The sequence below is a fragment of the Trichechus manatus genome, unplaced genomic scaffold (genome assembly GCF_000243295.1).
Source record: "Trichechus manatus latirostris isolate Lorelei unplaced genomic scaffold, TriManLat1.0 scaffold00091, whole genome shotgun sequence".
NCBI lineage: Eukaryota > Metazoa > Chordata > Mammalia > Sirenia > Trichechidae > Trichechus > Trichechus manatus.
The window spans coordinates 3,648,170-3,668,243 of record NW_004444027.1 but is presented as its reverse complement, the minus strand read 5'-3'; the positions used below and the strand labels follow the sequence as shown (position 1 = coordinate 3,668,243).

The 20,074-nt window shown below is 45.0% G+C and overlaps 1 protein-coding gene across 1 annotated transcript; it reads left to right on the top strand.

Moving 5' to 3' along the window:
* Window positions 1-663: 663 nt before the first annotated feature.
* TRIM35 (tripartite motif containing 35) lies at window positions 664-19,581 on the top strand. The gene is made up of 6 exons (XM_004382176.2): window positions 664-1,265; window positions 7,480-7,575; window positions 12,030-12,260; window positions 15,332-15,354; window positions 16,168-16,286; window positions 16,883-19,581. The coding sequence occupies exons 1-6, from the start codon at window positions 831-833 to the stop codon at window positions 17,458-17,460; spliced, it is 1,482 nt and encodes a 493-aa protein (XP_004382233.1). The 5' UTR covers window positions 664-830; the 3' UTR covers window positions 17,461-19,581.
* Window positions 19,582-20,074: the final 493 nt, after the last annotated feature.

Sequence of the window (20,074 nt, the reverse complement as noted above, 5' to 3'; positions counted from 1 at the left end):
CAATACCAGGCAAGAATTCAACCTAGATTCTGGTTCCCATAGCTATCTTTGCAGAAGTCCTAATCTTTGTTTTAATGGGAGCCTGTCTAGTGTCATGGGCACTTTCCATGTTTACTTCACTTTAATCCTCATATCTCTTGGAGATATTATGATCATTTTACAGATGAGAAAATAAATTTTGAAAGATTGATTTGTACACTTTTTCAACCAGAGACAAGAGTCAGGTCTTCTCAATATCTCCTTCCCTCACCGGTTTTCTCCTTCTCAGTGGGCCAAGATAAGAGTGGCCAAAATAAGTAAACAGAGAATGCAAGAGCAGAGACAGGTCTTTGAAAAAGCATTATAAACCGTAAGTAATGAAGACACTAAGGGCGCTTTAAGACCAAACCTCTACTTCCGAACAAGAAAGTTAGCAGGTCTGGCTTCTGCCAACAAGCCAGCCCGAGATTTCGGACTGGTTACGGAAGCGGTTCCTAGACTTCATTCCCATTTCAAATCGGAAGTAGGTTTCCAAACACAGGGAAGTACCTATCAGCACAGTTGATTTTTTTTTCCCCCTTCCTAAAGTGGCCCGCCCCACCCGCCAGCATTGGCGGGAATCGGACGGAGCCGGGACTACAGGGGACCGGGGTCCCGCCCCACTCTTCCGGGATTTCCCGGGCCGACCGGAACTAGGGAGGAGCCACCCAACCGCGCCTCGCGGTTGGCAAGAGCAGCTGTCACTCATCTTTCAAGCGGCTCGGCACCGCCCAACGCCAGGGCAGCTAGCCGCGTGGGGAATGGGAAGGGAAGAGCGAAAGTTGCGGGCGTTTTAGCCCGCCGCTCTTGAGATGGAGGCGAGTCCGGCCGCGTCCCCTGGGCCTTCCCGCTCATTCAAGGAGGAGCTGCTCTGCGCGATCTGCTACGACCCCTTCCGCGACGCCGTCACTCTGCGCTGCGGTCACAACTTTTGCCGCATGTGTGTGACCCGCAGCTGGGAGGTGCAGGTGGCGCCCACCTGCCCGGTGTGCAAGGACCGCGCGTCCGCCGCGGACCTCCGCACCAACCACACCCTCAACAACCTCGTGGAGAAGCTGCTGCGCGAGGAGGCCGAGGGCGCGCGCTGGACCGGGCACAGATCCCCGCGCCTCTGCCGCCTGCACCGCGCCCAGTTCAGCCTCTTCTGCTTCGAGGACAAGGAGCTGCTGTGCTGCTCGTGCCAGGCTGACCCGCGGCACCAGGGGCACCGCATGCAGCCAGTGAAGGACACTGCTCACGACTTTCGGGTAAGAGCAGCAGTTTGCGGGAGGTGGGCGCGGGCCCAGTGTCCAGAACAGTAGACCTGAACCGGCGTTTGGCCGAGGTCTGGCCCGCTGGGGCAGTGCGTGCTTGTGAATGCCCTGAGTACGCCCAGAGGGAGCTGGCGATCGCTCGAGCGCACACGTGGTGGCCGAGCCAGGATCGGAACCCAGCATCCTGACACCACGGCCCGCCACAGCCAGCTGATTTATTCTGGGTCACTCTCTCAGCATCCCAATGCCTAGCGTTCAAGTGGCTATAAATAAAGCAAGAGGCAATTCACAGGCAAAACTAACCTGGAGAATTCTTTGGTAGAGGATGGGAGAATTATAAGGGTTAGCCTAACTCAGGATTTTTCAAAATTTTGATCTTAGCCCATAATAAGAAATATATTTTACATGGTGACGCAAAACACCCATACATACATATTGTTCAAAACAGAAGTTTTGTGAAAATGTCCATTGTGCTTTGACATTTTCTGTTCCTTTTTTTTTTTTTTTTTTTAAATATGCAGGTTGTGAAACACTAAATTTATTTCATCACTTACTAGTAAATGGCTCTACTCACAGCTTGGAAAACACTGGTTAGCTGGGGGAAGCCTAGTGTGCTGAAAAGGAGGCACTTCAAGAACCTGATGCCTGGTCTCAGACACTGGAGGCCTGGAGGAGGCAGGTGTGCCAGGTGCTGATTTGGGAGAGCTGAAGTAAACTAGTGGGGGGACCATGGATCAAGCCATGATTAATCCTTGTGGGGCTGGGGAGGTACAGATCAGAACACGGGCAGGGGTCAAGGCCAAGAGCAGTAAGACAAAGGCTGCAGGTTGGGACCAAGCCAGGATTCAACAACAGTGAAACCAGGTACCAGGGAGGAGTATTATGGTCTAAAAGCTTTTTGTTTATTCAGCAGGTGCCTTGTACTGCTGAGTCTCAGAGATATTGCAGGAGATGAGATAGACAGCAATTTCTACCCTCAAGGAGCTTCAAGCAGAGACCCGAGGGATGAGAAGGTGTTAGCTAGGTGAAGGAGGGGATTTCAACAGCATATGTAAGGGTTCAAAAGCAGGGAAGCCTGAGTTTCCAGGTACAAGAGAATTTCAGAGTACTTAGAATGGGAATGGAGTTCCTGGCTGGTGTGAACGGTTAATGTTCCTCGCTGCTGACTGAAAGGCTGGAAGTTCAAGTCCACTCAGAAGTGCCTCTCAAGAAAGGCTTGGAGATCTACTTCTGAAAAATCAGCTGTTGAAAACCTTATGGAGCACAGTTCTACTTTGGTACACATGGGGTGGCCATGCATCTGACTGGACTGGACAGCAGCTGGTTAGAGTAGGGATGGTGAGGGAGGAGGAGCCAGGCAGCTTGGAGGCTCTGCTTTTATCCTGAAGACTGTAGGAGCAGTCAAAGGGTGATATCTGAGGAGATAAGGAGTAGTCTAGGCCCAGAAGATCTGAGAAGAATACAACTGAGTGGGGTCAGCCTAATGCAGGATGGAATTCTTTCACTTATTAGGCACATATGTACTGAGTGCCCATTGTGTCCCAGGACCTCTTCTGGGTGCTAAGGCTACACAGGTCATATTTCTGGGGGAGAAGTCAGACAGTAAATAGACAGGATAAATTCAAGTGATAGTAGTTGCCATGAAGAAAATACAGAAGAGCAGTGAATGGGGAATAGAGGGCAAGTGCATTCTTCACAAAGTCGCAGAGATAAGAATGTGTAGCAGAATCTGTGACTTATAGGTTGTAACCTTTGTGATTGGAGAGTAGGGGGCGGTGGGGAGACTGAGCGATATGGAAAGTCTCCAGAGGTGAGAAGGGCTACCTGAGAAAGCTGTACACCCTGCAAAGGGGGGTTTCCAGTGTATGCTATGGGAAGTCCTAAAAGATTTTAAATAGGGGATTTTGTCATGAGATGTGTGCTTTAGGAAAACCGCTTGGGCAACCATATGAGGAATTTAGGAAAAATAATCATACCAGCTAAGACTTTTTGAACACTTAGTAAGTGCTAGATGAGACCTAGTGGCTCAGTGGTTAAGAGCTCAGCTGCTAATCAAAAGGTCGGCAGTTCGAATCCACCAGCTGCTCCTTGAAACTGTTTGGGGGCAATTCTACTCTGTCCTATAAGGTCGCTATGACTTGGAATCGTCTCAACGGCAACAGGTGTGTGTGTGTGTGTGTGTGTAGGTGCTTGTGTTGGCATGTGTCAACAAATTTAAATCCTCACAAAATAGTTTATTACTGCTGCCGTAACAAATTACCACAAACGTGGTGGTTTAAAACAATACACGTTTATTATCTTAGAGTTTTGGAGGTCAGAATTCCTAACATCCCGATATTGGAGGCTCTAGGGGAGAATCCACTTCCTTGTTATTCCCAGCTTCTAAAGGCCCCCCTTCCTTTATCTTCAAAGTACATCATTCCAACTTGTGCTTCCCTCATCACATTGCCTTCAATGACTCTAACTCTACTCCCTCCCTCTTACAAGATCCTTGTGATTACATTGAGCCTGACCAGATAATCCAGTATAGTCTCCCATCTCAAGATCCTTACCTTAATTTCATCTGCAAAGTCGCTTTACCATTTAAGGTAACATATTCACAGGTTCCAGAGATTAGGATCTGGACCTCTTTGGGGGGCTGTTATTCAGCCTGCCGCAGTTAGGTACTGTTATCCTGATTTTACAGACAATGAAATTAAGTCTCAGGGAAGTTATGTAACTCATCCAAAGTCTCAGAGCAAGTAGCTCTAGAATTCACTGGGGCCTTGTTCAGCTCCCACTCTGGCTCATGGACTCTGAGGGAAACTTCTCTTATCCCAGGATGAAACTTTCCCTGCTGGTCCTCTGTTCTGGGAGCTGTGTGGGACAGCTGACTAGGGGGAGGAGGGATACTGACAGCAACTATTTACTGAGTACCTACTATGTGCCAGGCACAGTATGAGGTGCTGGGGATCCAGTAGAGAATAGGACAGTCCTATGCCCTGCCTTCTTGGAGTCAGATAGACATGGATGCAGTAATCACACTAAAAATTATGTGGTTTCAGAGTAACATTCCTGTGGAGGAAAGTACAGGATGTGATGGGTGATTGTAACAGTGAGGCCTGATCTGGTCTGGTGGGACATGGGAAAGAGTCTCTGAGGAAGTGACTTCGTAGAGACCTGAGGGCTCAGAAGGAGTTAACTCGGTAAAAGGCAGCAGCCACGGTGATGGTGGGGCAGGGGGTGTGGGCAGAATGTTACGCCCAGGGAACGGGCTGGTCGCAGTAGCTGAGAGGCATTCTGGAGGAGGAATGAGATAGTCCTGATGTTGCAGGGCACTAACTGGCATGATCAGGTTCGAGGGTCTTGTCCTAAGTGCAGTGGGGCCCCATGGGAAGGACTGATGAGGTTCCAGAATGTGACATAAGTGTTTAATCAGAGTTCTAGGAGGAGCGTTAGAACATGAAGGGACCTTAGGAAACCCTGTAGAGCAGTGTTTCTCAAACTTGAACAATGTACACACTCTTCTTAAAGCAAGAAATAGTCCAACGAGATGACTTCAGTTATTATATATGTACAAACACTACATTAGTATAACTTCCTTTTGCTTATACCACATATAAGCAATGAAACCAAAAGGAGCGTACAAGAGTAAATACACACAAAACTAAAATCAGTCAAATTCCAGTTAAGATATTAATTACAAAGTTTTACTTTGCTTGGAGCTATGTTGCTGCTCCTGGGTGACTTTGAGACTTCCCTGGCAAAGACACTTGATTTCCCTCTTTTCCCTGTTTCAAGTGATTACTTGATTTGCCAGGCGAAATTTCCCTGTTTGAAGACCTGTGAAACGATCATATGACATAATAGGCCTTCATTTGGTTCTAGCACATTCTTTACCTGTTAAGTGTGTTTCTGTTCTTTTCTTATTATTAGGCCAGTACAATTAAAGGAGTAGAGCCTGGTGTCAAGTTAGTTGTTAACAAGACACAGATACGGGCACTGACGTTGTAGGAACAGGAAGCATGTGTCAGCTCTCTGTTTGTAAGATGACTCAGAAATGGGTTTATCTTAGTATTTTTTTAGATTATCATTAAATGAAAACACTAATTTAGAACACTCAAAGAAGACTTGCAAATCTAGCAAATACACAGCCCCAGCCCCACAGGGGACTGTAAGGAGATGATTACATATTTTATTGAGGAGAAAGCTGAGAGTTGGGAGAAATGCAGTGACTCGTTCTTATCACAGGGCATTATAGTGGTACACTAGAATCAGAACCCAGGCTACTGACTGCAGTCCAGCGTTCTCTCTGTACTATGATGCTGCCTTGCATCTCCAACATCAGACGCCCTCCAGCCTCTTCTTTCCCGAGCCCCAGTGTCTCCTTCTCCTTCTGGGCTTACCTTCTTAGAATCAGTCTGGCCAAATCTAACCTAAGGGTGTTCCAGGTACCTCTTAAGCCATATCAAAAGTCTTCCCCTTTTTAATTTCTCCCTCTTTTCCTAACTATTCACCGGCATCCCGGTTTCCTGGCTTATAGGCCAGTCCCTACCAAGGTTGCAGTTGCACCAAAGAACATTTATCACCTGCTTGGCAAGGCATGTGACCAAGGGGAGGGTGGAGTCTTATTAACCACTGTTGACTGATGCCCCTAAGTTGCGTGGCCCCAGCACTGGGTGCCATGATGTTGTTATTAGCTGCCATGGAGTCATTCTGACTCATGGTGACCCCATGTGTTACAGAATAGAGCTACTCCATAGGGTTTTCAAGGCTGTGACCTTTCAAAAGCAGATGCCAGGCCTGTCTTCTGAGGCAACTCTGGGTGGTTTTAAACTGCCAGCCTTTCAGCTAGTAGTCAAGTACTTAACTGTTTGCACCACTGTTGATAATATTAGAATTATTTTTACTATTTCTCCAAAGAAAATTTTGAAACACTTTCTCAATGTAGAGAGGAAAGGATAAAGATGGAGAGAAAATGATAGGAATCCAACCTAAATCATATAGTGGTTTTTCAAGTAGACCAAGGAGATCAGAATCAATAATTAAAATTAAAAACAAACTTTACTAAAAAAAAAAAATACTTGAATTTGCTGGTTAAGGTTTTTCACATAATTCAAACAATATGAGAATACTGGAGTAAGGCAGAGGTAAAGGTGGACATGTAGTTTAGGTAAGGACTCATGGAAATAACTGTTGTTAGTTGCTGTCAAGTTGGCTCCGACTCATGGCAACCTTATGTATAACAGAACAGAACCTTGCCCAGTCCTGTGCCATCTTCACCATCATTGATATGTTTGAGTTCTTTTTTGTGGCTTTTGTGTCAACCCATGTCATGAAGGGATTCCCTCATTTTTTGTTGGCTCTTTACGGAACATGATATCCTTTCCTAGCAATTGGTCTTTCCTGATGATGTGTCTGAAGTAAACGAGTTGAAGTCTTGTTATCCTTGCTTCTTAGGAACATTCTGGTTGTATTTCTTCTGTCAGTCCGCACTATATTCAGTATTTTTTTGCCAGCACCACAATTGAGTGCATCCGTTCTTCTGTCTTCATTTTTCTTTACCCAGCTTTTGCATGTGTATGAGATGATTGAAAAGACCACGGCTTGGGTCAGACACACCATAGTCTTTGCTTTTTAAGGCTTTAAAGAGGTCTTTTGCAGCAGATTTGCCCAATGCAATATGTCGTTTGATTTCTTAGCTGCTGCTTCCAGAATAACTGTACCCTGTGTGAAATAACTGAATCATCCCTATAATCAGACCTGGTCATTAGTGACTGCAGACCAGTTCAGTTTAGAATGTAGAGCTTGGAGCCTGTGACCACACCGACTTTGTAGCCTCGCTCACAGCTCAGGGATTCACAGTCCAGCCTGGACCAGCTTTGCCCAAGCAGGATGCCCTTCTGTGCTGTAATGTGATCAACTTAAGAATCAACAAATCCTTTTACCACAGAGGCCCTGACTCCCCATCTGTACCGGGTATAAAATAAAGGGGCTGGGCTAGAAGATAGGGCCCTGGAAGCTGTAAACTTTGGATTCTAGGTCAGGAATTGTACTTACTATTCAGCTGTGCCCTACAGTGCATGGCATGTACCAGGCTCAGTAAATGTTGTTGAATTGTACTGACATTAAGATGAAATTCCAGTGTAAATGTGGTGTGGCTGTCCTCCCCAACCTGGTCTCCAGCCCTAACTTGCCTTTTTGTTTCCATCTGGTTCTTTCCCATTAGGCCAAGTGTAGGAACATGGAGCATGCACTGCGGGAGAAAGCCAAGGCCTTCTGGGCCATGCGGCGTTCCTACGAGGCCATTGCCAAGCACAATCAGGTGAGTGAGGGTTTGGGCCGAGTAAGGAGGTTGGGGACCCCAGGGAAGTTGGGGAGAGGTGAGGGTGTGACTGAGTCACCCACCAGGTGACTGTTGGTGCAGAGTCTGCCCTCCTCAGCTCTGACGTCCTTGTACCCCTGGGCCCTCTGAAGCTGTCTGTGTCTACCCTGCCTTGACACCTTTAAAGACAGCATGCCCATGCCAGCAGCCAGGAAAGTGACTTAAAAAGCCACCAAAGCCCTGTTCACGGTGGCTGAAGAATAACTTTCAGCATGTGCCATACTTCGCCATCTACCCGTTTGTTCAAGCTAACCGTGACCTGGGAGTCATTAGTGACTCTTCTTCTCCTCTCATTCCCCACGGTCCCGCCATCTGCAATCCTGTCCCTCTGTCTCCAAAATGTATCGTGTCTGTCTAGCATTCTCCATCTCCACGGCTACCACCCCCGTGCAGGTCACCATGATCTCGCTCTCACCTGGACTTCTGCAGTAGCTTCCTAACTGGTCTCTATGTATCCCTTCATGTTCTGCAACCCACCCTCTATGGACTGGAGAGGTCTTTTAGAAAAATGCATTGATTATGTCACTCTGCTTAAAACTGCTCCGTGGCTTCCTGTCACACTCAGAATAAAATCCAGACTCCTTACCATGGTCTCCACAGCCATCATCTGACCCTTGCCTGCCTCTTCAACAGTCTCTGCCTGGCATTCTGCTCCTGCCACACTTAAACAAGCTGAGCCCCTTGGAGGCTTTTCCTCAAATTCTCCCCCTGTCAGCTTCTCTGTCATTAAAATCTCAACTCTGATGTCCTTTCTGAGAAGCTTTTCCCAATCACCCCATCCTAAGTAACCTTTCTTTTTACTCTCCATCATATCTCCTTGTTTATTTTCTTCACAACACTCATTACCTATAATTATCTTTCTTATTTTCTATTAGAATATAATGAAAGCAGGGCACACTCTTCCCAGTATCTGGAAGAGCTCCTGGCATATAATAGGTGAACAGTAAATGTGTGTTAATTGAGTGAATGAATTGGCTCCCCTCTGTCACTGCTCACATTGTTATACCCTGGCACCCTCTCTTCATCTGAGTCCTGTTTTGATTGGCAGCCTGGTTTCTCACTGTTTGTCCTGGCTCTGGTCTGTCACTTCCTGAGGCTATTGCTTCTAGTAATTATTGCTCAGTTGGCCATCATAGCCACAGATGAGACATAACCTGCTCGGGCTGCTGGGCTCTGCCCAAAAAGGCCTGCAGTGCCCAGCAGTGTGCACGGAAGAGGATTAGGCTTAAGAAAGAGCCTCATTAACAGCTAGCCAAGGAATTTCCACCAAAGCCCCAGAGCTGGTAGAACAGAGCAAAAGAAGGTTTGCAAAATGTTGAGAAGCTGGGCAGAAGCCTCAAAGTACACCTGTTTTCAAACCCAACCCGGGTTCTCCAGGCAAATCCCTCAACCCCTCCAAGCTAATCTCCTCGTCCCTCTTACATGGGGTTGTTATGAGTCGGAATTGACTCCACAGCACCCAATAACAACAATGGATCTTTTAAACATTCAGATAAGATAATGTGTATGAAGTGAGCAACAGAGAGGTCATTTGTCAAATGTTAGTCCTCTCATTTCTGATGTCTTACAGACCAAGAAGCCGGTTTGAGAGATGACATTTTTCACTTTTTCAGTGAGTCATTTTGTCAGTATATTGGCAGAGCCATAAACATATAGTGGGGTTTCAGTCAAACACACTTTCAGTGCTAGAGCTCAGCTTTTGAGTTTCTGTAATAGTGGTCAGGGAATTATAGAGCCTCATCTCTACTTTTACTGAATGTCCTTTGTGACCAAAGCCATGTGACTGGCTTGCCTTGTAAGGAGTCTGGGGAGCATCCATCCTGTCCACGTTGCACGACCTATCTGCCCATCCAGTCATGGTGGAACTCTAAGCTTTTTGCTGGGGGGCAGTGGTGGTTCACTGGTAGAATTCTTGCCTTCCATGTGGGAGACCCGGGTTCGATTCCTGGCCAGTGCACATCGTGCGCAGCCACCACCTGTCTGTCAGTGGAGATTTACGTGTGGCTGTGATGCCGAAGAGGTTTCAGTAGAGCTTACAGACTAAACTGACTAGGAGGAAAGGCTTGGCAATCTATTTCCAAAAATCAGCCAGTGAAGTCCCAGTGTATCACAACAGTCCAATCCAGTTGTATACAGGGTTGCCATGAGCCGGGGGCTGACTCGACAGCAGCTAGCAACAGCAATAACAAGAAGCAGTTTTTTTTTTTTTTTTTTTAAATTGCGGTTTAGGTGAAAGTTTACAGCTCAAGTTAATTTCTCATACAAAAATTTATACACATATTGTTTTGTGACATTAGTTGCAACCCCCACAATGTGACAGCATACTCCCCCTTTCCACCCCAGGTTCCCTGTGTGTCCATTCAGCCAGTTCCTGCCCCTTCCTGCCTTCTCATCCTGCCTCCAGACAGGAGCCGCCCATTTGGTCTCATGTATGATTGAACTGAGAAGCACACTCCTCACATGTATTATTTTTTTGTTTTATAGTCCTGTCTAATCTTTGTCTGAAGAGCGGGCTTTGGGAATGTTTCATTTCTGGGTTAACAGAGCATCTGGGGGCCATAGTTTCGGGGGTTCCTCCAGTCTCTGTCAGACCATTAAGTCTGATCTTTTTACGTGAGTTTGAGTTCTGCTCCACACTTTTCTCCTGCCCCGTCTGGGACTCTCTGTTGTGTTCCCTGTCAGGGCGGTCACTGGTGGTAGCCAGGTACCATCTAGTTCTTCTGGTCTCAGGCTGGTGGAGTCTCTGGTGTATGCAGTCCTTTAGTCTCTTGGACTAATATTTTCCTCGTGTCTTTGGTTTTCTTCATTCTCCTTTGCTCCAAGTGAGATGGGACCAATTGATGCATCTTAGGTGACTGCTTCCAAGCTTTTAAGACCCTAGATGCCACTCACCAAAATGGGATGCAGAACATTTTCTTAGTAAACTTTGTTATGCCGGTTGACCTAGATGTCCCCCAAAGAAGCAGCTTTTTGCTGAAGCAAAGGGTAACATGGTTAGGTGTGAAGACTCTAAGGATTCCAGTTTGATTAATATCCTCTTAAATTCAGTTAACCTAGCTTGGTGAGTAGAATGAAAGTTTTGATATTTCCTCTAGTATTCTGAGGCTGTCATTGCCAGCACTGCAGGTGGCTAGGGTTTATTTTGCACTTGCTGGCTTTTCCTGCTTTGTTCTGTTCTTTACCTTCCATTGTAATAATAATCATCCTAGATTTTACTCTCTCCAACACTATACAACAATACTTAATATTTGCCAGCCTGGTATTCCAACAGTGCTGTCTGTTCTCATTTGCATTTATTTGATTATTGATCATTTCACATGTATAATAGCCATTTGCTTTTCTCTGTGAATGACAATTCACATTCCTTTTTTCTTGGGATATTTGTTTTTCTCTTAGTGGATTTGTAAGAGTGCTTTGTATAGTCAAAATGATAAGAGTCTGTTATATATGTTGTACATATTTTTCCTAGTTTGTCATTTCTTTTTCAATGAGTCAGTTTTTTACTTTTTTTTTTTTTTTTTGTCATTTTCACTTTTTCGGGGAGTCATTTTGTCATATTGTCAGAGCCATAAGCAGATTATCTTGAACTTTCAATCCAAAGATGTGTTTACTAACCTGCATTGCTAGAGCACATATTTTGAGTTGTTTTTCCAATCATGGTCGTGAATTTAATTTATGTGTTTAACTTTGTTATAGTCTCTTGTCATGTAAAACTTATTTTTGTATGTATTTAATTGTCTCATTCTGTATGTATTCAGTTATTCTTTCTTTGGGGCTCTTAATGTTTATATTATACTAAGCAGGGTCTTTCTCATTCCAAAATGAGAAATATTCTTCTGCTTTTTCTTTGCATGCATTTATGGCTTTGTTAAACTTTATCTGTGCTTTTTGTTATGTTTAGGTCTATGCCTGCTATTAATGATTTATTTTTAAAATAAGTATTTCCTACTACTCTTGTAGTAAGCCTCTAGATCAGACAAATTTGAAGCCCTGAGATTGGAAGACAAATATTTTTTAAAAATCATTACTATTTGTAACAATTTATTTCTGTCATTCAGTATTTTTCTTGCTGCTGTTTAAGATACAGAACATTGTACTTTGAGGAGGTTATAGGACTACAGTTGTCATCTATAGGCGATAATTTTATTTTATTTTATTTTTCAGTTTGTCAGAACAATTTCATTATGCTACTTGCATGTCCCATTTTAAATTTGAACTTACAGATTTCTGCTAATAAAATACTACCCTATATTTTATTCATTGGGGTTCTACATATGATTTCTTTTGAAATTAGAGTTCCTGTGCTAAAAATCTGTGCTAGGTGATTGCTAAGATTCCGTGTCTGACCTTCTGTGACTTGAGGGCTCTCAGCTCTCTCCCGCTCTCTGCCGTAGGTGGAGGCTGCCTGGCTGGAAAGTCGAATCCGACAGGAGTTTGACAAGCTTCGAGAGTTCTTGAGGGTGGAGGAGCAGGCCATCCTGGACACCATGACTGAGGAGGCCAGGCAGAAGCAGCTTCTGGCAGAGGAGAAGATGAAGCAGCTCACGGAAGAGACAGAGGCGCTGGCACGTGAGATTGAGCGACTGCAGAAGGAGATGAAGGAAGATGATGTTTCTTTTCTTATGGTAAGGAGTCATCATCCTGTTCCAGGGACTGGAGGTAGATGTTCAGGAACCAGGAAGAGCTGCAGACTATCAGCCCTGGCCGATCCAGTCTTCTGGTAGCTTCCTGGACACTGGCCTGGAGCATCTTACAGATGAGGTGCTCTGCTTATATAAAGAGGCTATAAAATTTTAATCAGGTCAGAGTTTCTTGAGAGTCTTCATTTCTCTCTCCCTCTCCCTTTCTGTCCTTTTTTTTTTTTCTTTCTTTCTCTTCCTCTCATCTTGTCACTCCTTCTTAATATAACTGAAGTTTTTTTTAAAACTATTCAATTATTTGATTTTTTAATTTAAATATGATGTTTTGGTATTCTCTAATTTTTTTTATAAAGATGACTCCATTCTCTCTTTTTTTTTTTTAAATGTTGAGTTTATTCCCCCACCCCGTTTTATTGACTTCATTTTTCCCCCATGAGTCATTGGGTCTTTATGGAGAAGTTTCCCTAATTTGAAAGCTGGTTTGGAAACTGGTCATGGTAGAGAGCTGTATCCTCAACTTGGAGAACAACTGGTCGCTCTGGAAAGGGGAGTCTTTGTAGAGCAGAATGGGAAGGGACAGGGACATCTCTCTGCTCAGGCAGGATGTTACATCCTGGTAGGACCTTCACGTGGTCTTAACATCATACAAAGCCCTGAACCATGATGTCTCTTGTCTCCAAAATGCCCCTGATTATAAAATCATTTGATGGGTTCTAAGAGCTGGGCTCCTTGCTGCTTCTGCTTAGGATATTGGGAGTGTTATTTTGCTCAGTACTCAAATGCGATTTCAGGAATCGTTTTATGACTCATTTTTTTTGACTGAGATATATTCACATATCACATAATTCATCCATTTAAAGTGTACAATCCAGTGGCTTTAGTATATCCATAGATTTGAACAGCCATCACAACAATCAAGTTTAGGACATTTTCATCACCCTGAAGAGAAACCTGTACCCTTTAGAAGTCACTCTCCACTCTTCCCCTCCCCCAGCCCCTGGCAACCACTAATCTACTTTCTATCCCTATGGATTTGTCTATTCTGGACATTTCATATAAATGGAAGCATTCAATATGTGACCTCTTGTGAATGACTTCTTTCACAAGGCTCATCCAACTTGTAGCTTGTATCAGTACTTCATTCCTTTTTATACCAAATAATATTCCATTGAATGGGTATACTAATCCAAAAACAAAAACAAACCAAACTCACTGCTGTCGAGTTGGTCCCAACTCATAGTGATGCTGTAGGACAGAGTAGAACTGCCCCATAGGGTTTCCAAGGCTTTAAATCTTTACAGAAACAGACTGCTACATCTTTCTCCTGTGGAGCAGCTGGTGGGTTCAAACTTCCAAATTTTCAGTTAGGCAGCTAAGCGCTTTAACCACTGTGCCACCAGGGCTTCTTAATGGGTATACTACATTTTATTTATCCATTTATCTATGAAAACCACAATGAGATACTTCATACCCACTAGGATGGTTAAATTTTAAAAGACAGATAATGACAAGTGTTGATAAGAATGTGGAGAAATCAGAACTCTCATACATTGCTGGTGGGAACGTAAACTAGTGCAGCCACCTTGGAAAAGTCTGGCTGTTCCTCAAAAGGTTAAATGTAGAGTTGCCATATGACCCAGCAGTTCTACTCCTAGGTATATACCTAAGAGAAATTAAAACATACACCCACATAAAAATCTGTACACACATATAGCAGCATTATTCACAGTAGCCAAGAAGTGGAAATAACCCAGATATCCGTCAACTGATAAATGGGCACCTTAATGGTTATGAAAACCAAAAACCAAACTTGTGGCCATCAAGTCGATTCTGACTCATAGTGACCCTGTAGGACAGAGTAGAACTGCCCTATAGGGTTTCCAAGGAGCAGCTGATGGATTCGAACTGCTGACTTTTTGGTTAGCAGCCAAGCTCTTAACCACTGCACTACCAGAGCTCCCTTAATGAGTATACTACATTTTATTTATCCTTTTATCAGTTCTTTTTTGATGACTCTGTCTTAAGTTGGTTCTTATGTAAGTCAAATACCTCTTTTTTTTTAGTTTTCATTATTATTGCCTTTTATTATCATTATCTTTATAAACTCAGTCTTTGAACATCTGTGAGTGAACATCTGAGAATAATAACATCAGCAAATTATGCGCTGTAACATTGTATATAGTACATATTACTAACGATAAGATGTAAAAAAAAAAAAAGGTGGTCGTAAGTGCAGTTTGTTGTAACTTGAATATGTCATAAGTCAGGGACTACAAACATTTTCTCCCATTCTATGGGTTATTTTTTTTACTTTTCCTGATGGTGTCCTTTGCAGCACAAAAGCTTCAAAAATTTTGGTAGAGTACAGTTTATTTTTTCTTTTGTTGCTTGTGCTTTTGGTATCTTATCTAAGAAACCACTTCCTAGTCCAAAGTCATGAAAATTTACACCTGTGTGTTCTTCTAAGAGTTTTATAGTTTTAACTCTTAAATTGAGGTCTTTGATGAATCTTCAGTTAATTGTTATGTATAGTGTGAGGTAGGGGTCCAACTTTATTCTTTCATGTGGGATATCCAGTTGTCCCAGCACCATTTGTTGAAAAGACTGTTCTTTTCCCATTGAGTTGTCTTGGCACCCTTGTCAAAAATCAATTGACAGCAAATTTGAGGGTTTATTTCTGGACTTCAATTCTACTCCATCGAACTATGTATCTGCCCTTACATTAGTACAGCATGATCTTGATTACCATTGCTTTGCAGTAAGTTTTTGAAAATGGGAAGTGTGAATCCTCCAACTGTGTTCTTCTTTTCCAAGATTGTTTTGGCTCTTTTGGATTCCTTGAATATCCATGTAAATTTTAGAATCAGTTTGTTAATTTCTGTAATGAAGTCAGCTGGAATTTTGCTAGGGATTGCATGAATCTGTGGGGAGTATTGCCATCTTAACACTACTAAATCTTCCAATCCATGAACTAAGACTCGTTTTTAGTTCAGAAACTTAAATTTTTTTTGTGTGTGTGTCTGTGTTTGTGTCTCTGTGGTTTTCCTTTCTTTCAGAAGCACAAGAGCCGAAAACGACGGTAAGTTACCAAGGCTGGTGGAGGGGTCGGGGGAAGAGCAAGCAGAAATACCAGGGTACAATCTCCAGTGGCTCCAGGGGCCAGGCAGGTAATGAAGCGAGTTGGGCACAGCGCAAGAGGAGTGGTGGGGGTTGATACCCGAAGAGAGTCCTCCTTCAAGACATTCCCGTTCCAATTTTGTATTGGAACATGCAGTTTGTCTCCTGAGTGTGGATGGCCACCGTCCACCATATGGGAAGAGAGAGTGCTCTCCTGTACTTAACTCATGCTTCTCATTTTGACTCATTTGTCAGCCTCCGCTCTGAGAGCCTCAGTGCATACTGGTCTGTGTTGATCGTTGCTGGTTTCAACAAAGGAAGAACTTTGTTTTAGGCAGAACTGTCCAAAAATGGAAAAGAGTTCTTTGGGCAGTAGTGAGCACTTGGAGGTGTTCAAGCAAAGGCTGGATGACAGCTTGCTGGGGGTTCAAGCAACGACTGGGACTACTGAACTAGATGACCCTTAAGGTCTCCTCCAACTCAGACATCCTATGAGTGGATGTGTGAGTGTGGTTTCTGTCTGAGAACCTCATACTTATATTTACCCCACCTTGGGCAAGGCAAGTTCTCAGACTGAATCCCTGGTTGGGGTAGCAGCCCACTTTGCTCCTGGTTCATCTACCGCAGAGCCCAGTCCAAGTTTGTCTTGGGGAAGGTGTCCAGGAAATTTAGACCTGAGGCAAGGAACAAGACCTGTTCCCTGTTTCCAGTTGTCCCCAGTTAGGCCCAGGATCCAGGCGAGCCCTGCCCACCATGCCCATTTTTCCTTTCCCAGACTCTTTTGCACCATGGAGCCAGAACCTGTCCAGGCTGGCATGCTGATCAACGTCTGTAAGTACCTGGACTCCCTGCAGTACCGTGTCTGGAAGAAGATGGTCATGTCTGTTGAACCTGGTGAGTTGGGGTGGGTCAGGGTAGGTGCTATGGGCTGGGAGGGAAGCACTTCCTGCTGGGCAGAGAGCCAGCTGAACTCATTTCTTCCAGGTTCTCTTCTCTCACACCTGTCCTTGTCTCTACCCCTTTCTTCTCAGCAGGCCCCAGTATCCTGCTACTCCCCCAGTCTTTGCTCTCACTGCTCACACCCCTCCTGGCAGAAGTTATTCCTCTTTGGGTTCTGACTCTTCCACCTCTTCGGGAAGAGAGACTGACTTCCTCTGTATTCAGATTCCTATTGTATACACAGTGAAAGACCTCCTCATTCCTCAGAAGCCCTTTATTTCCAGGATCACCTACCTCTCCCAAGGTGACCCAGGCCATGAGTCTGTATATCATGGCTTTACAGGGAGAAATGTTAGTGACCCAAAGGAGTGTCATGTGCTTTCCTAAGACATCCCTGCTCCTCAGCCAGGGCTGCTGCCTCATTTATCTGGGGCCAGGCAGGTCATAGTTGTCAGTTTGGGTGGGGGATGGAGACATCAGCTGGCATGGCAGAAGGAAGGGATATGAGATTTGCTGATCCCCTCTCCCCCACTTTTCCCCTCTGCTCTCAGTGCCCTTCAGCTTCGATCCCAACACGGCGGCCGGCTGGCTCTCAGTCTCCGATGACCTCACCAGTGTCACCAACCACGGCTACCGGGTCCAGGTGGAGAACCCGGAGCGCTTCTCCTCGGCGCCCTGTCTGCTGGGCTCTTGTGTCTTTTCCCAGGGTTCCCACGCCTGGGAGGTCGACCTTGGGGGGCTGCAGAGCTGGCGGGTGGGCGTGGTGCGGGTGCGCCAGGATGCCAACACAGAAGGACACTCACACAGCTGTTACCACGACACCCGCTCTGGCTTCTGGTACATGTGCCGCACACAGGGGGCAGATGGGGACCACTGCATGACCTCAGACCCGTCCACACCTCCCTTGGTCCTGGGCATCCCACGCCGCCTGCGAGTGGAGCTGGAGTGTGAGGAGGGTGAGCTGTCCTTCTATGATGCCGAGCGTCACTGCCACCTCTACACCTTCCACGCCCGCTTCGGGGAGGTGCAGCCCTACTTCTACCTGGGGGGCATGCAGGTGGACGCGCCACCGGAGCCTCTGCGCATCTGCCCCCTGCGTATCACCGTCAGGGAAGAGCTGGATGGCTGAGGCTGGGCCAGGTGCTGCCCAGGTCTCCTTTCATGGCCTTTCTTCCTCCTAGTGCCCACATTCACCTCAGTACCTCTCTACCACCTACCTTCTAGCCAGGGATCTTCCTACTCTTTATCCTGTCCTTTCGCATGACTCCAGACCCCAAGCCTCTGTCTTCAATTTTGGTTCTTTCTGTACTCTCAAGTCCCTGGGTGGCACAGTTTGCACTCGACTACTAACTTAAAGGCTGGCGGTTCAAACCCACCCAGCAGTGCCATGCAAGAAAGGTGTGATAAACTGCTGTCATAAAGATTATAGCCAAGAAAACCTTATGAAGCAATTCTACTCTGTAACACATGGGGTCACCACGAGTCATAAGTGACTGGACAGCAACGGATTTGGAGTCATCAGGAGGTGCCTTACTGGACCCAGGCTCTTCCCTAGAGTCAGTGGCACTTTCAAGCATGTGGGCTAATTCTGACCTCTCTGGGATTAATGTTTGCTTCTAGGATGGACCCCTGCCATGGCTTCGGGCAGGATCCAGGGTTCAGCTTTCCTGTTGCTTTTTATCAGTATTTTAAAACTGTGCTCCACAGCCTCCCTGGGGTTCTCCACTGGGGAGCCAGGGCTACCCATCAGATCAGCTCTGATTTCTCTAGTTCCGTTTGTATGACTTCCAAGGCACTTAAAAACAATGTTTACAACCATGGCTTTAGACCCCTTCCCTCTCTGGGCCTCAGTTTTCTTATGTATAAATGAGATAGTTGGTCTAGCATATGTCAGTCTGTCCAGGCTGTGGAGGAAACGCCTCTGATTCTTATAAAGGAGAAAAGAAGGGAATGGGGGCCTGTTCAGTTAGGAAGAAAGGAAAGTGAAGATGTGGTCTGAGGTGGTGCTGTGGAGTGAGCGAGGGGGTGCCACACTCTGCCTCTGCTACTCCCTTGCCTTTGCTTAACCTCAACCTGCCTCATCCTGAGCCTCTTGCTCTGCCACTTGTTTTGTTTTCATCCTGGTTTCTTGTCCCTTCCTGGTCCCTATAGACTTGTACTTCAGCCCTTCTTTTCTATACATGCCTACAGATAGTTTCTAATTGTCGACTTTTTGTGTCTTGGCAGCAACACTATAAAGGAAATGCTTTCCTGTAGGCACGGTGTTATAACTGGGGCCACTTACCTGACTGAGGACCCAGCATCCTCCCTCCTGCCTGTGCTCCACAGTTCACAAAAACTGACGTTTCAAATAGAGTATGATTCAGGCCCTGTGCATTGGTTACCAATGTGCTGTGTACGTTGATGAGACTAAAAAGTAGTGGTCACAGGGAGAGACCAGTAGGAAATTTCACTGTGAAGCGGGCCAGGTGGGAGTGGTGGGATGAACTAGCGAGGGCATGCCCCATCTGAAGGCCCTCAGACTCAAAAAAGTTTATGCATCTGAGGCCAGTGTGAGGCCTCTACTACACAATATTTATCTAGCCCATAAAAATCCTTCTGTATAATAAACTTAATTTTTTTTTTAATTTCTATTTTAGATGTTGGAAAATTTTTTTTTTAGGATAATTTGGAATTTGGATAGCCTGGGCCTGTTTTTAAAAAAGTAAATTGAAATTTGAGCTAAACCCCACTTTTTCTTTTGACATTTTCCATTCATTGTTCCAGTAAGCAAAAGCATTAAAGATCACCTCGTAGCTTCTGAATTGCACTTTATAAGATGGATTTTATTTTGTTTTTAAATGACCAACACAACATTTAAAATATGTGAAGCCTCACCAGGGACTTTATTTGTGGAATTTTGGAAAGGAAGTTTTTTGTTTTTTTTTTAAACTTGCTCTTGTTCATCTTTCCCTCCTACTACAGTGGTTAAGAGCCCAGCTGCTAACCAAAAGGTCTGCAGTTTGAATCCACCAGCCACTCCTTGGAAACCATTTGGGGCAGTTCTGCTCTGTCCTATAGGGCCACTATGAGTTGGACTCAACTGTACACCATTGGGTTTGGTTTTTTGACATAACCAAGGGGAAAAAAGTTTTTAATGTAGGTCACAGGGACTGAGCCAAAGGATCAGGGTTGGCTCCAGTCCTGTTTTCTTTTTTGTTGTTTATAATATACACAGCAGAACCAGTTCAACAATTTCTATGTGTATGTGACATTGTTATATTCTTCAAGTTGTGCAACCATTCACACTTGCCTTTTCCAAATTGTTCTTCCCCCATTGACATAAACTCACTGCCCCCTAAGCTTCTTATCTAATGTTTCGAGTTGCTGTTGTCAATTTGATCCCATATAGATAGTTCTTAAAAGAGCACAAGGCTCAAGGTAGACATTCTTTAGTAATTAAACTATTATTTGGTTTACAGAGCCCTGGTGGCACGTAGTTAAGCGATCGGCTGCTAACCAAAAGGTCGGCGGTTTGAACCCACCAGCTGCTTCTCGGGAGAAAAATTTGGCAGCCTGTCTTGGAAACCCTACGAGACAGTTCTACTTTGTCCTATAGGGTTGCTATGAGTCTGAATTGACTTGATGGCAGCAGGTTTGCTTTTTATTTGGTTTTTGGTGTTATTTGGTTTAAAGAAGACTTCAGGGGATATTTCTGGTTTAAGGTTAAATTTTATCTCAGGGCGAGCTGTCCTGTGACGCGG